The 15580-nt window shown below is 33.1% G+C and overlaps 1 protein-coding gene across 3 annotated transcripts; it reads right to left on the bottom strand.

Annotated features, from left to right (window-relative positions):
• Positions 1–2191: 2191 nt before the first annotated feature.
• On the bottom strand, positions 2192–15370 carry LOC126756976 (transcription factor Ken). Of its 3 annotated transcripts, none has more exons than XM_050470513.1 (3): positions 14693–15370; positions 5479–5648; positions 2192–4155 (listed from the first exon to the last, which is right to left on the bottom strand). In XM_050470513.1, the coding sequence occupies exons 1-3, from the start codon at positions 14699–14701 to the stop codon at positions 2598–2600; spliced, it is 1737 nt and encodes a 578-aa protein (XP_050326470.1). In that variant the 5' UTR covers positions 14702–15370; the 3' UTR covers positions 2192–2597. The 3 variants fall into 3 exon arrangements, with proteins under 3 accessions (XP_050326470.1, XP_050326472.1, XP_050326471.1); XM_050470515.1 differs by lacking the exon at positions 14693–15370 and adding an exon at positions 13390–13410; XM_050470514.1 differs by lacking the exon at positions 14693–15370 and adding an exon at positions 6733–6855.
• Between the last annotated feature and the right edge of the window lie 210 nt (positions 15371–15580).

Genomic DNA, 15580 nt, shown 5'->3' with positions numbered 1-15580 from the left:
ACCAATAAGGACAGCAAAGGATGACATATTTTTCCCGCTCTTTTAACATTTCTCTTCAGTAATGTTTGCCATTTTACTATGGAAAGATACACGATCCAACAACGTGTCGAAATTATTAAAATTTACTACCGAAATTCGGAGTCAGTGACCTCGACTTTCAGAGCGTTACGTCCAATTTATGGTCGTCAGTTCAACAATTGAGCGTCTAGTGGAAAAATTAAAATCCACAGGCACAGTACAAAATGTGCCCATGCCAGTGAGCCAAAGAAGTGCCCGTAGTGCCGCTACCGCATCAATTGAGGAAGACCCCAATCAGGTAACTTTCCGTCTTCAAATCAGTCTCCCACACGACTTTCTCAAGCGTTAGGCATGCCTCTGACGTCGTTGTGACGAATTTTGCGAAAAGGCCTACATTCTAACAATATTAAATTGACGCAAGAACTGAAGCCGCTTGACCACCACAATCGTCAAATGCTCGTGAATTGGGCTGAGCAACAACTTGAAAATGATCCGGATTTTCATAGAAAAATCATCATCAGCGAAGAGGCTCATTTCTGGCTGAATGGCTTCTTCAATAAGCAAAATATGCGTTATTGGTCAGGTAGAAATCCACATGTTTTCTATGAGTTACCATTGTATCCCGAAAAAATTACGGTTTGGTGCCGGCGGTGTCATTGGACCATACTTCTTCCGTGATGATCAAGATCGGCAAGTTACTGTGAATGGGAGTCGCTATCGCTCAATGATAACCGAATATTTTTGGCCCGAAATGGATGCTATGGACTTGGACAAAATGTGGTTCCAACCGGATGGCGCCACAAGCCACGCAGCGAATGTCACAATCGATTTATTGAAAACCAAGTTTGAACGTGTTAACGATAGCCCGATCCGGTCGTGCGATTTGACGCCGTTAGACTATTTCCTGTGGGGCTATTTGTTGGAACATATAAAATTTTAAATTTTAGAGAATTTCAAATGACTGTTCATTCGATACAAAATAACAATAATAATAAAATCTATATACGATTTTTCAAAGTGAATCTAACCCTTAAAGGAGATAATAATTTGCAGCCTAAATTTTATATACATATATTCTGGTTTTAGAAAAACTCCCAAAAATGCACTTCAGTCTGTTTTCTAACGGGTGATCGAAGTCGATTTACTTTTTTCAATAGCCTGTTTGAGAGATCACGCGTGAGTCGAGCGAACATAATCGTACTATTCACAACACCATCACTCATCTTAAGACCCAATACCAATACCTCAAGACTGAATAACCTACGTCCAGCACGCGGTCAGCGAAAATATAGCAGCCGTAGCTGAGAGTGCACACGAAGACCGTGGAGAGTCGATTCGGCGCCGTTCGTACCAACTCGGTCTGACGTATGGAACGACTTGGCGCATTTTACGTCGAGATCTTAAATTGAAAGCATATAAAATACAGCTTGTGCAAGAAATAAAGCCGCTCGACCTTCCCAATCGATATCACTCTATGTTCTCATGAGGAGTTTCAAGAAGATCACCCGTTTTCGAATCAAATTTTGTTCAGTGATAAGACCCATTTCTGGATCAGTAAATATGTAAACAAACAAAGTTCACCCATTCACAGTTTGGTGTGATTTGTGGGTCGGTGAAATCACCGTAACCGTAAATGGCGACCGTTATCACGCCATCATTACCGACTATTTGATGCCTGAAATTGAAGCTCATGATCTCGGCAACATTTGGTTTCAACAATACGGCGTTACTTCCTACACATCGCATCAATCAATGAGTTTATTGAGAGAACACTTCGGTGAGCAGTTAATTTGACGCAGTTTATTTAACGTTATGGGCCGGTTGACTGGCCATCAAGATCATGTGATATCACACCATTAGACTTTTTCCTGTGATATGTAAAGTCTATAGTCTATGAGGAATCCCGCTTCGATTCAGGCCTTGGAGCAAATCATCACGCGTGTCATTCGTCAGTTACCAGTCGAAATGTTTGAACGAGTCATCGAAAATTGGACTCAACGGATGAACCATCTAAGACGTAGCCGCACCCAACATTTCCCCATAAATTTTAAGTTTCTTTGTTTTTACTTTAAAAAAGTAAGGAACCTCGAAATGGATCACCCAATACATACATATGTATCCTTAATCAATCGATTTAGGCTGCCTTTTCTAAGTAAAATTAAACAACAATATATTTACAAGACGTTTTCACATCAAAATTTATTTTATTATTATTTATAAAGTTGAATGAAAATTTACAAATACTCATTGTGATGAAAAAAACGTATATAAAAAGAGAATTGGAATTATTATACATATGTCCCAAGGGTATAAAAAATATTGCAGGTTCTGACAATGAGAAATATTCTGCAAACAAAGTAAAAATTCAGGTCACTTTCCGTCTTCAAAGTACAATTACACTTTCATAAGTATGCATGTGTATGTATATGTATATATATATGTATATGTGTTTATGTGTGTGTTTGTTTTTGTTTTATGTATATGTGTATGCGTGTGTGTGTGTTCATGTAATCAAGTATGTAGGTATGTATGTATGCATGTAAATTTATTAAAAATAATTTAAGCTTTGCTTGCATTCTTTATTCGCGTAGATTTTTCGTTAGCAGCAAATTATTGTGGTGTCCCGATAAATGCCTCACTAACTCTTGTACTGATTCGAAATACATGGAACAAAAACAGCAACTGAATCGATTCTCGGTCTCAGCACCATTTGTCGTCGTTATTACATTTCGATGAACCGAACACAAATGTTTCAATAGATGGGCCTTCTGTTTGAACATAGCAACACATAAGCGGCAAGCGAACGGCTTCTCGCCCGTATGTACGCGCAAATGTGTTTTCAAATTCCATGACATACCGAACTGTTTGCCACAGTATTCGCAACGATATTCGCGTGCCGTATTATGTGTGCCGCATATATTCGAATTATTGGATGGGGGATCTCGAACACTTCCTGGTGTATCATGATTGCCAGCATCGACGGCACTGCCACCGCCGGCTATGCCACCGCCACCGCCACCACCGACGCCTATCTGTGGTATGCTACCGAGACCGGATTGTAGCTTTGAGAAGTTGGTTATGGCAGGATTTTGTGTCGATTGCCATTGGTATGCGAATTGTGGAGGGATGTGTAGTGCGGCGTCGGGGCTTTGTGGTCGGGGTCTTTGATTTTCAATGAATTTACGGTTTTTCGGCAATACCTCTGAGCTGCCTAAAAGTCCTTCCTCGAGTGGTGATAACAATTTACGATCGGACATGTACGATGATATTGGCGATGAGTCTGTTTTCGCGGAACGTAATTCATCGATTAATGTATGCTGATATGATGATGCAAACGGTTGATTATGACTGGAGGAATGATGAAAGCCTGGTCTTCGTTTTCGATGCGGTGTTACCACATAATTTTCCGGTGAATTATTCAAATCTGGATCGTGTAGGGATTTGGCAACATCTTTATCGGAATCAAAGAAAAATCCTTTACGTTTTATACTTTCCGTGCCGTTAAACGATGAACTATCCGTATTGAAAATATTTTTGTCCGTATATGATAATTTTCTTGTACTACTTTCATGTTTACATCGTAAATCCAATGATAAATTAACGGGATTTAATGAAGGTATATTATTCTTATTGGCTGTATTGAGCTGGGCATCGGTAAATGCATCTTGCTCACTGGTCGAGGGGCTACTAACCTCTTTCAAATCTTTATTTATATTATCATCTAATGAACACTTAGGGCTGCCCGGATCTTCCTTTATGGTATCGGAATCCTTAGAACCATCCGAGCATTTTTTTATATCATCGCTACCATCTAAATCGGGGCTATAGGAATGCTCTAGCTTTGTTGAACAATACATATGCTGTTTGCCATTTCCGTTGCCATTGGAGTCGCTGTTCAAGCGTTCACGCAAATTACTGCACTTACTGCTTAGTATTGCTGAGTCAGTAGTCTTCCAATTGTCGGATTTAATTTGCAACAACAACAATAGATCATGTAAATAGTTAACATCTCGCGATGTTATGCAAGTTTGTCCGGAATATAGAAAATCCAGCAGGAATTTAAAATATGTAGCATTCACATCTGGGAAATAAACTGTGGTCGCGCAGTCGGAAAGTTGCGTGTCCTCCAATAGGGTTCTGTTGCAGAAACAAAAATAAATATCATTAAATTCAGTACTGTTAGTGAATGCTGGTATTTTTAGTTTATTTTATTTTTTATTGCACTTAATTTTTTTATGTTTAACAAACAAATGTAACATTTTTTCTATTAAATTTATTTTATTTTTTAATTGGACCAAATATTTTAATTTTTATCAAAATAATTGTTATTACTTTTTTTTCGTATTCATTATAATTATTATTTTTTAATAAAAAAAATTTACAATGCAATGAAAAAAACATTTTGAAAAATTTAATTTATTTTTTATTTTTTTATTAATTTCTAAAATTTAGTTATAATGAACTATCACCTCCACCGAAATCTTAAAATTATTAAAAATTAAATTATTTTTTTTTAATAGTTTATAGAATTCGAAAAAATAAGGATCGCTGCAGCCCCCTATTGTCGTTTTTTAGCGCCGTCGGAGATCGCGTGCCTCAAAACAATATTTCAATTTTTTTTTTTCAAAAATTTTACTGTATATTTTGAAAATAGAAATAAATATACCATAAAAAGCTTAAAAAATGACATAGTAATTTTTTTAGTTCCCAAAAATTTACTTTTTTGGTCTGTCATTGAAGGTGTGCTCCTTAAACCGTCGGAGATCGCGAGTAATTCGAAAAAAATTTTGTATTCAAAAATTTTACTGTGTATACAGAAAATAGATATAGAATATTTTTTTTAGTTCCCAAAAATTTACTTTTTTGGTCTGTCATTGAAGGTGTGCTCCTTAAGCCAAACTTTATATTTCTAGAGAAAATTTTGATATTTAGTAAAAAATTAGTATTCTTTTATCTATATATTACATTTCATATTTGATTCCAAGTTATTGCTTAAGCTAAAACTAAAGTGATCAGATCAACTCGAATGATCTCCTTGGCTTACAAAATATGTATGTACATATGTATATTCGAAATATTTTTTAAAACTTAATTTTTTATGATTTTTTTTTAATTTTTTTATAGTTTTTTTATTATTTTCCTATTCATTATTATTATTTTTTTTAATAAATTTGATAATTTTTTTTATTTTTTTTCATTATTATTTGTTAATATTTGCAATGAAAAAGTGCGGTTTAAAAAGATTAAATTAAATATAAAAAAAAAAATTAAAAAAATATTGCGAAAATGTTATTGTTTTTTTCTATTTATTTAAATTTATTTTATTTTAGTTTTTATTTATTTTTTCTACACATTTCACTGCAAGCCAATCGATATTATTTTTTCATACTTCAATTCTTGATCTAACTCTTCATAGCACACCTAACATGTGCATATGCTTGCATAACTGTTTTTTTTTACCTTATGAGTGGGCTTGCAGCTGCCAATACAAGTTTATGTGCATGGAGTTTAACTCTGTTTTCACAAACTATTGTCAGATCGGCTGGGTGTTCTCCACGGAATGCGGCTCCAATTTCTTTGAGTATACACTCTCCATGCTTGCTGTACTGCAACATCAGCATTCTAGGAAACTTTGAAAGACACAAAAAGCACAGAAAATCAATTTTTTTGCAAGCAATAAGCCGTTAGCAAGTTTTTAAGTATTACGCGTTTGAGCGGCGCAAAATTTTAGTTTTCTATGTTACACACTGATTTTTTTATTATTTGTTTAATTTTTTATAGTGCTAGCTGTGGTAGCTATTATTTGCTATAGTTGAACATTTTATAAAGAAAAAAATGAGAGTTTAAGACAAAGTTAAGAAAATAAAATAATTTAAAAAGTAATAAAAAAATAAAATTAAATAAAAAATAATAATAATAAATAAAATAACATAAACAATTTTTAAATTATAATAATAAAAAAATTAAAAAAAAATAATAATAATAATAAAAAATTAAAGAATAAATAATAAAAAAAAATTATAAAAAAATTTTAAGATCACTTTTTTTAATAATAATAATAAAAAAATTTTAAATCTTTTTGTATTATAATATAATTTAATATTTATAAAAAAATATAATTTTGTTTGTTTGTAATAAGAATTAGCAATAAACCGCTGCCACGTCTAGCACAATTTTAGATTTATATATTTGCATATACATAGATATGTATATTTTTAGCAAGAAAAAATATTAATTAAAAGCAAACAGAAAAAAAATAAAAATATAAGTACAAATTTAAAATTTAAAATTTTCTTTAGCATAAGCAATATTCTGCCATGTGCATATATGTATATTTTTTTATAATTTTCTTTTGTACAAATACATTACACATACATTTGTTGAAATTAATTTTAGTAATTTTTACAGCTTTCTTTATAAAAAAACCGCTTTGCAATATTTTAAAGTCAAAAAAATATAACACTAAGCATCCGCTTTTCCAATCCGCACGCATGCGCAAACTACACACAATTCAGAAACAATTCGCATTCGTAACCAAGCGCATACACGAACATACATACATATGCACATACATACAATGTATTATGAATATGCAAATGTAGCGCGTTTTTTTAATTTTTCTTAACTAAAACTAATTTATTATTTACAGTATTTGCACAATAAGAAACCAGTATTTGTACATTCACTAAGATTTTTCCACTTTTTTTTTCTTACTTCCTAGCCTTTCTACTTTTAACTCTCTACTGCTTGAACCCTTCACTTGATACTGACATTTCAAAACTGAATGTATGGAAATTTCTTGCACATACAACTCTCTCATTGCCACAACATACATACATACATACAGATGTATTTATATATTTTGTATGTGTTTGCCAGTCTGTCATCGTCTGTGAATGTGCTTGTGCTTGCGCGATTGTAGCTCTCTCCGTGATTTAGCAATCATCATCATTAACATTGATGAAAAGAAGTGATCCAACATTTGCGACCTTGAACACACCAACATTCTACATTAATGAAGTGTGATTTTTTTCCAACGTCGTTTATGGCACTTTCCAACTAAGGCAAATTGCCATTGGCTGTTATACTTTCTACCTAGTAGGTAATACGTATTGGCTTTACTGACTGACTGACTTGCTGTTGCTATTGCTGCTGCTGCTGCTGCCGCTGATGGCTGGTTGACTGGTTCAGCAACAGTAAGTGTGTAGCGACGGCACACGACGATCGAGGTTCCACGATCACAAGCTGTGTGTGGAGAACGGCGGCCATACAGACCGACTGATAGACAGACAGACATATAAACATGCTACGTAAAAAGTTGCGCTATTACTTTGTTGTTGCTGTGTTGTTGCTATTGTTGTGGTTAAAGTAGTGAAGGCTTTTTAACTTTATACAATATATGATATACAAACAGACAGAAATACTTTGTATATAGTATATATATGAAAGTATGTATATGTTTGTAAGTGTGTAGATATGTATAATTCACTGTTATGTATAAGCGTTTTATAAGCTCGTTCACACATACACGCATATACATATAGTAGAAACATACATACATACGAAAATATTGAACAATGCAGCATGAAAGTTTTATATAATTTGGAAATTTCAGACTTACTCGTGCATACTTTTATACAAACATACAGCCAGACATACATACGTACAGACATGCGCACTCACACCAGCGCGCGCGCAAGCTCACATGCTTGCATACAAATGTTCATGGACTGGTTAAATAGGAAAAAACCAAAAATGCGCGTTGGCTGACTCTGACTATTCGAATCTTTTCCTTCACACATAACACAGTCGGCGGCCGTGCATTCGCTAGAAAAACTTTTGACGTTCCAAAAAGCGTTAAAAACCGTGTGCAAAGTGTAAGTTCGGCTTGTTGAGCCGTTGCTGTGAGCTTAAGACTTTTTCAGCAAGTTTCGGTTTAGTTGAAAAACTGCATGCACACAACGGCATTTTCAAATTAACCACACTCAAACATACATACATATATACATGCACATATAGATAAAGGTTTGTGCAATCTTACCAATACATACATACATACACATGTAAGCTTATTACATGACGCTGCATACAAAATACAGACACTTTATATACAAACATATATACATATACATATTTGTATGTGTGTGCGTGCACTTACAAAAAGATATTCATATCTGCACTATAGGCCATGCACACACACGCATTTGCTCATATGTCGCTTGAGCGCTGTTGTTTTTAACAGTTTTTGTTGTTAGTGCTATTGCACAACATTAAATTTGTATGAATTCTAATATGAATTAGCTTTTAAGACATACTATACATAATTGAGAAAGGAGTAGACATTTGTATGTACATATGTATGTATGTAGGTCTGTTGCAGTGGCGTAGACCGTAGGCGTTGCAAGCGCTTTAATTGGCGCTCTGGTGCTGTCATGAAAGCTTCTCAGAATTAAATTGCTGCATGAAAGTTTTGGAAAATGCGACATATGTATTTTCATTTGTAAATTATGGTAGTCGAAAAAGTCTTTTCGTACTTTGTCAATAGATGTCGTTGCAGTCGTACCAATCACATTGTGACATACCATATAGTGTAGGAAACGTGATATTTTAAGCTTCTTAAACAAAAAAAAAATCGGGGAAGTTGAAAAAAATTACAGCTGTTTAAAAATGAGTTTGATTAGAAATACGAAAAGACTTTTTCGACTACCATATTAAACTAGTTCACAAAAAAAAACAGTATATGTATGGTAAATTGAGTGAAATGCGCAAATTAACCTCACTTTGTGATTGGTTTGACCACAAAAATTGTTGTTTACTGCTAAAATTCTAAGAAAAACATATTTTGTAAGAAGCAAATGTTATACATATGTATGTATGTATGTTTGTGAACATAATTTTTGGAATTTTAGAAAGTATTGTGATTGGTCTGTATTCTCAAAATAACATGATAGAAAAATTATTAAAATTTACAGACGCCCTGAACATTTTTTCTTGGGAATTACAAGATCTGGTTCTAGACTGGTTCCTAGAAAAAGCTTTAAGCGGCACACCTAGCGTAAAATTTTGAATGTTTTTTTTCATATTCCGTAAGTTTATACTTTTAAAAATTACATACTAAAATCGAGAGCTCAAATAGTTTTTGAGTTACAGTCTTTTGAAGCGTAGCACTCAATCCAGTGGTTTATTTTTCAAACCGTTTTTCTGCAAACAAAATTTTTCGAATTTACCGCAGTGATAACTCCAATAATCCGATTATTATGAAATATTTTCTACCTTTCAGTATATAATTCTACATAAAATGACTGAATAATTTTTTTGATCTGATCAAAAATCGATTTTTGATTTTTTTCGAACTTAGGTCGCTGTACGGAGCATATCTTCTAGTTTGAATAAACTTTTTTATTTTTAGGTTTCTTCCACAGAGAAGGCCGGAATATGCGCAGCAGTGGAGGACCTTTTTAGCGCCGTCGGAGTATCATAAAACTAAAAGAAAAAAAATCCAAAAATCACTGTATATTCTTGATATACCCTGAAAATTTTAAAACAATCGTTAAAGTAGTTTTTTTTTAAATTCCCGGAAGTTGGTGGTGTCACACTAGTTATGCCTTTTACAAATATGCAATCGGAAACAAAATATTTGTCCAAGCCTTTAAGAATTGTACCTCAAAGAGCTATGTAAAATTTCATGAAGTTAAGTAGTTCTCGAGAAATCTTTCCAACCGACTTCAAAAACACAGTTTTGAGAAAAATGCGTTTAAAGACGTCGCACTTAGCCTCGAGCGCACAAATTCTCAAGGTTGTATCTCCGAAACTATGACTCGCATCGACTTGAAAATTTAGGACAATATTCTAGAGATATTGTAGAATTAATAAGACAATAAAAAAATCGATTTTTTGAAACCCGTAAACCCACGTAACCCCTTAAGAAGATAAATACGAAATATATTCCCATGTATATTCTTTCCGATTCTCTCCAGCCTCACAAATTCGTCCAGAATCGGAGATTTTTTATATAACAACGGGTTATAGTTATCGCAAATGATTTGAATATTTAAATAAAAGCATTCAAATTATACACAAGTTCTCAACCCCCATGCAAAAAAGCTCACTACGCACCTGCATTCTGATATGTCGTAATTTTTTATAGATTTGTGTAAATATTCTACGCTATGTTAGGTGTGGGGGTGACTCTCCAATTTGATTGCGGAACTAGCTTTCAGTATATATTTTTTTATTAGCCGTAATAAATAAACTCTGCTAAGATCTATAAATTTATTACATTGCAGATATAATTGAATTTAATTTTTGAAGTTAAAAAATGCCAAAATAACCAATATTGTATAAAATGTATAACATAGTTTGTTATGTGATAAAAATCTAAGGCGTCTTTGAAAAATTAATTATAACTTTTAAGTTAGGTTAGGTTATAAATAATTACTGAACTCAATAAGAGGAGCCCACATTTAGATGAAACTAAGAAAAGCCTTTCAAGAATTGTAATTAAAATTAAAAATTTTAAGTTAGGTTATGTTATGGTTACGCGACGCTTGATAAGAAAAGAGGCCACATTTAGATTGATAAGCCTATTGTGAAACCGCTTATTGAACTTTTCTTGCCTTTCCCTTGGTTCCACGCCGGTTGATGTTTGATTTATAAAGAAAAAATATTAAAAAAATATATACATTCATAGCAATGGTGCTTTCTCTTTTACAGCAAGTAACTTTTAGGCAATATCAAGAATTCTGCGAAGTAATTCTTAGAAAAACAATGCGCATTTTTTCTATAAAAGTGACTAAAAATAGTCATTTTACCCAATATTAGTGGGATATATAAATATTATTGAAAATAAAATGATAAAATTCTGAAGTAATGGCATTAGAAGCATCAGGAAAAGTCTGCATTATAGTAAAATAAAGCTAGAAAAATCATTAACTTTGGCTGCACTGAAATTATAACACCCTTCACAAATACAAAAGGTTCCTTACGAGAACTTAATTCCGTTCTTTCAGTTTGTATGGCAGGTATATGCTGTAGTGTTCCGATCTGAATCATTACTTCGGAGATTGCACCATTGCCTTAGGCAATAATCCACGCCAAGTTTCTTTAAGATATCTTGTCAAATGAATAAGCTTTCCATACAAGCACTTTATTCTGATCGTTCATGTTGTACGGCAGCTATAAGTTATAGTGATCCGTTATCGGCCATTCCGACAAATGAGCAGCTCGACGGGGAGAAAAGTACGTTTGCGAAATTCCATATCGATTTCTCAAAAACTGAGGTACTAGTTCGTATATATGTATACATAACATAGCTTAAGTTGGGGTCTTTTATATAGTATATTTTAACTTTCGGCCGACCTTACAATAAAGAGATTTCATATTTTTATAAACAACCGGACACTTACAGTCGCAGTGTTTTTGTTCGGCTATAGGGGCTATGAATGTTGCATATTTTATAAAATTATTTGTGTTTAGGAAAGACAAATGTATACATACAGTTGGGGTCTAATTACAATACAGATATGTACATACATATGTACACTAGAGCGTACCGAATTTTTCCTATAACATCGGGCATGCGGAAAATGTTCTACGGATCATTCTGAACAACTTTGCCTAAGAAACTATGGCTTTAATACCGGGTTCCAGCGATTTTTCCTTTTTTTTGGCTCCCTACGGATCAAACCGCTCTAGCGTATATACTTACTATATGGAAATGGATTATGGATTATATGGTAAGAACATTTGTACACCATTTTCTGACACATTTTATGAAACTTTTCCTTATCAGCGATAATTTGCACGAAATATTGCTAAAATAGTGCACATATCCGGAGGAGAGTTGGAGAGTTCTCATGTCGGTTATAGGAATTATTTTTGTATGAAAATTTTAATGAAAACATTGTGTACATGAAATTTGTCCGATTATGGGAGGTGACCGGTCATAAGCACTGTTCGGTTATGGGAGAGATCCGGTCATAAGTACTGTCCATAATGGGGAATTTCACTGTATTACAATATTTTATTCTTAAACAGAAATTAAAAAAATTTATTTTGAAATAAATTTACTAAAAGTATTCACAGAAATTTTTTTCCACATACAAATATCTTTAAGTTTTTCATTCACACGACAGAAAACCTCGTTTTTATAACGATCTCCGCATATTTACAAGCACATGTATGTATGTAAATAAGGCATATCTGTTTATCTACATGTGTGTATGTACATACATACATATGTTACTACATTCACCTATATAATACAGTACAAGTAGTAAGTAGATATGACGTTATAAAGAAATATCCCTTTCACAAAAATTCGCTTACGCTTACTGCTATCTTAATGCATACATACGAACATACAAACATATATGTACATATGTACATACAAAAAGCATGAAATAAAGTTGTATAGACTGGTGTGGAGAGTGGAGTGGTCGTGTGATATGCGCCAACATGCAGAATTCACCTTTTCCGTGCCATTTCAAGCACGCACACATGCAAGCAATTTGACATGCAGGTAGACATATGTATGTATGTGTAAAACATAATTATTAAAAGTTAAGAAAAATACTTTTGCTTGTTCAACAAGCAGATATAATGAAATCATATTGACTATGTTACTTTTCAGCATAAATGTTGCTGTTGTTGTTTGTTTGAAGAAAATGCTAAATAACATAAAAGTTAACTAAGGTAAGTGCGTATGTACAACATAAATAAATATTAATACGTAGATACATACATATGTCGTACGTAACTGCGATACAATTGTATGGGGCCACATGACACACAGACACATACACAGAAAAAACAGTAAATTAAAAAAAAAAAGACAAAACTTGAATTGGAGTTTTAATAAACAAAAAGGGAAATGAAAATCATAGTAAGTTTTCAATATATTTCTCCTTGTACAATACATATACAAGCATACACACGAATATGCATACTTACAAACCTACATACATACATATGTACATTCACATAAACACACAGTCAAGCATACAAAATACACTCCCTTTCACAAAAAGCTCCAGCGCCAGTTGTTTAGTCGTTTGTTGCTTGCTATATGTAGCGCTGCTGCCAGTTTATGAAACTTTTTAAAGCTTCTTACTGACCTAAAAAATATGTGTATGCGTGAGAGATAATGGCAATGTGTTGGAGTGAAAACGCTGCAAGCCAGCAACTAAGCAAACAGCAGCCGCGTTTTTTATTTTTGTTTTAGTTGTTGTTGTTGTTGCTACATATAGTTGCTTTTTTAATGTGTTTTGTGTTTTTATTGCTTTTTGTATTTCAACTCGTCCAACGATCAGTCAGCCAGCCAGCCAACCAACCAAGCGACCAACTAACCAACCGACGACGACGTCGACTTACAGACGAGCGACCACTTCAATGACTTTTTCCGCCGCGCACGAAATTCAACATTTTCCACACCAGCGCGATCACTTTCGAGTTTCGAGTTTTTACCAAATGGCAGCGTATAAAGTCGTAGCAAAAGCTAAAGCGCGAGATTGCATTAGTTGCAAAAACAAAATACACAGACACACGCACACATGCAGATAAACATGCATAATCTCTAGCGTGTAGTGGTAAATATTTTCTTTTTTGTAGTTGTTGCTTCGTTTTTTTTTTGTTTCAAATCAACTTGCAGCGCATTGTTTAATCTCTTCAAAAAAGCAAGAAGCCTTCAAGCTCTTGCATATACGAATAGTCATAAATATGTATGTATGTATGTAGTTTTGTTTGCTTTTATATGCTTATGCATGTATATATGTATGTATGTAAAAAATATATACATACATAGTATATATGTACATATGTAAATGAAATCCATTCACCATAGTTAATAAAACAGCTCAACTCCTTCACAAACAACACAAGCCGAGCACAGCGCACATACACACACACACACATGCATACAAATGGCATACATAGAGAGGAGAGCACAGCGCGCATAGTGAAAACACTTTTGTCTTTTCGTTTCAATTTTTATTGTATTGTTTTTGTATTATTTCGTATTTCGTAGATTTTGTTTTTAACTTTGTTTTTGTGGTTGTTGTATTTGTTTTAGCCACTAACTACAGCATTTCTTATGCATAGTTAACTAACAAAACGGGCAAATGAGCTAAAGCTGAGACACAATAGCATTAAACGTTGGTCATATTGGCCACGGCTAGAGCTACATACATATGTACATATGTATGTATTTACTATTAGTACGGCTTTGGCTAAGTATAAATCGACAACGACGTTAAAAATGTGTAAATTGTTGGAAATATGCTTGGCTTGAAGGTCATACACACGTACAAGCCTTTCTAATACATTAATGGCCATTATTATTGTAGAGCGTAATTTCTAGGCGTCTTTGACTCGAACTCTCGCATCATAAATAACAACGAAATAAATATAATAAACACGCATGCATACACACATATATTTACATACATATTCACATAATGAGACTGGTCATGTTTTTACCGTTTCTTACTTTACTTTTGCATAATGTTATATGAATGCTTGCAAAGCGTGTATGCAGCATGCTGTTAAGTATGTGTGTATGATTTTTTTTTATCGTATATGTATATTTTTATGTATGTATATATGCATGTATACATTAATATAATATAAATGTTTGTTGTAGTATTTAAATATTAATAAATTCGTAATTAATGTTTACCTGTCGCATGAAGTGGCAATTGCAATACTTTAATCCAAAACAGTGTTATAAACTTTTGGTGTACAATAAAAAATTTATGTATGTGCACATACAATATACACACATGTACATATGTATGTATTTATTTATGCATATATGTTATATCTATATTTTATTATATGTATATACGAATAGCTGTACACATATTACTATTTAGTGCACACTTAACACAGTTCCATAAATTTTCATTGGGCACACACGTTGCATGGAAGCTTGTATCTACACTTTTAATGCACTGCAACTGCACTTTCTTGAAACTTTTTTGTTTTGTGAAAACTTTGTTATGTTTTTCGCTTTTTTTGTTTTTATGTTTTTGTTTTTAATTTAGCTGATATTTATGTGGAACAAAGCGCGAATTGGCGTAGAACAGAACAAAAAAATATACATACATTTATGTATAAAAAAACAAAAACAGTTTGTTTACTCCGTTTGCGCAATGTTCATGTACGTGATATTCTCTAGCTTTATTTTTGTTATAATTAATATTATTGTTGTTGTTGCTGTTGCTGTAAAATTAGTATTATTTTTTCTTTGCTTAAAGCAATATTGTTGCAATAGTGTTATTACGAAATAATACAAAAATTAAACTTAAATAAATCCGACGACTGCAGAGTGAATCTCTCAGATGTGTTTTACTAACTATCATTTCACGTACTGAGTACACATTTCCAACATATTACTAAATGTGGTCGATAGACACAAACTTATCACCCATTCATACATACATATTTACCTACTCAAACTTTACGAATACTTATGAAAACCTATCTATATGTATATATTTATATAAAACGAACCGTTGCAGTAGACCGTCCCTTTCACTTGCTTGCAATTTTCATATACAGTTGG

This window comes from Bactrocera neohumeralis, chromosome 4 (genome assembly GCF_024586455.1).
Source record: "Bactrocera neohumeralis isolate Rockhampton chromosome 4, APGP_CSIRO_Bneo_wtdbg2-racon-allhic-juicebox.fasta_v2, whole genome shotgun sequence".
Taxonomy (NCBI): domain Eukaryota; kingdom Metazoa; phylum Arthropoda; class Insecta; order Diptera; family Tephritidae; genus Bactrocera; species Bactrocera neohumeralis.
Note: the sequence above shows the minus strand (reverse complement) of the source record. Positions and strands in the feature narration are given on the sequence as shown.

Excerpts from the sequence above, each read along its gene's own strand:
- LOC126756976 (XM_050470513.1), bottom strand. Across the intron at positions 4,156-5,478 it reads GCTGCAAGCCCACTCATAAG|AACCCTATTGGAGGACACGC; the intron begins GTAAAAAAAAAC and ends TTTCTGCAACAG.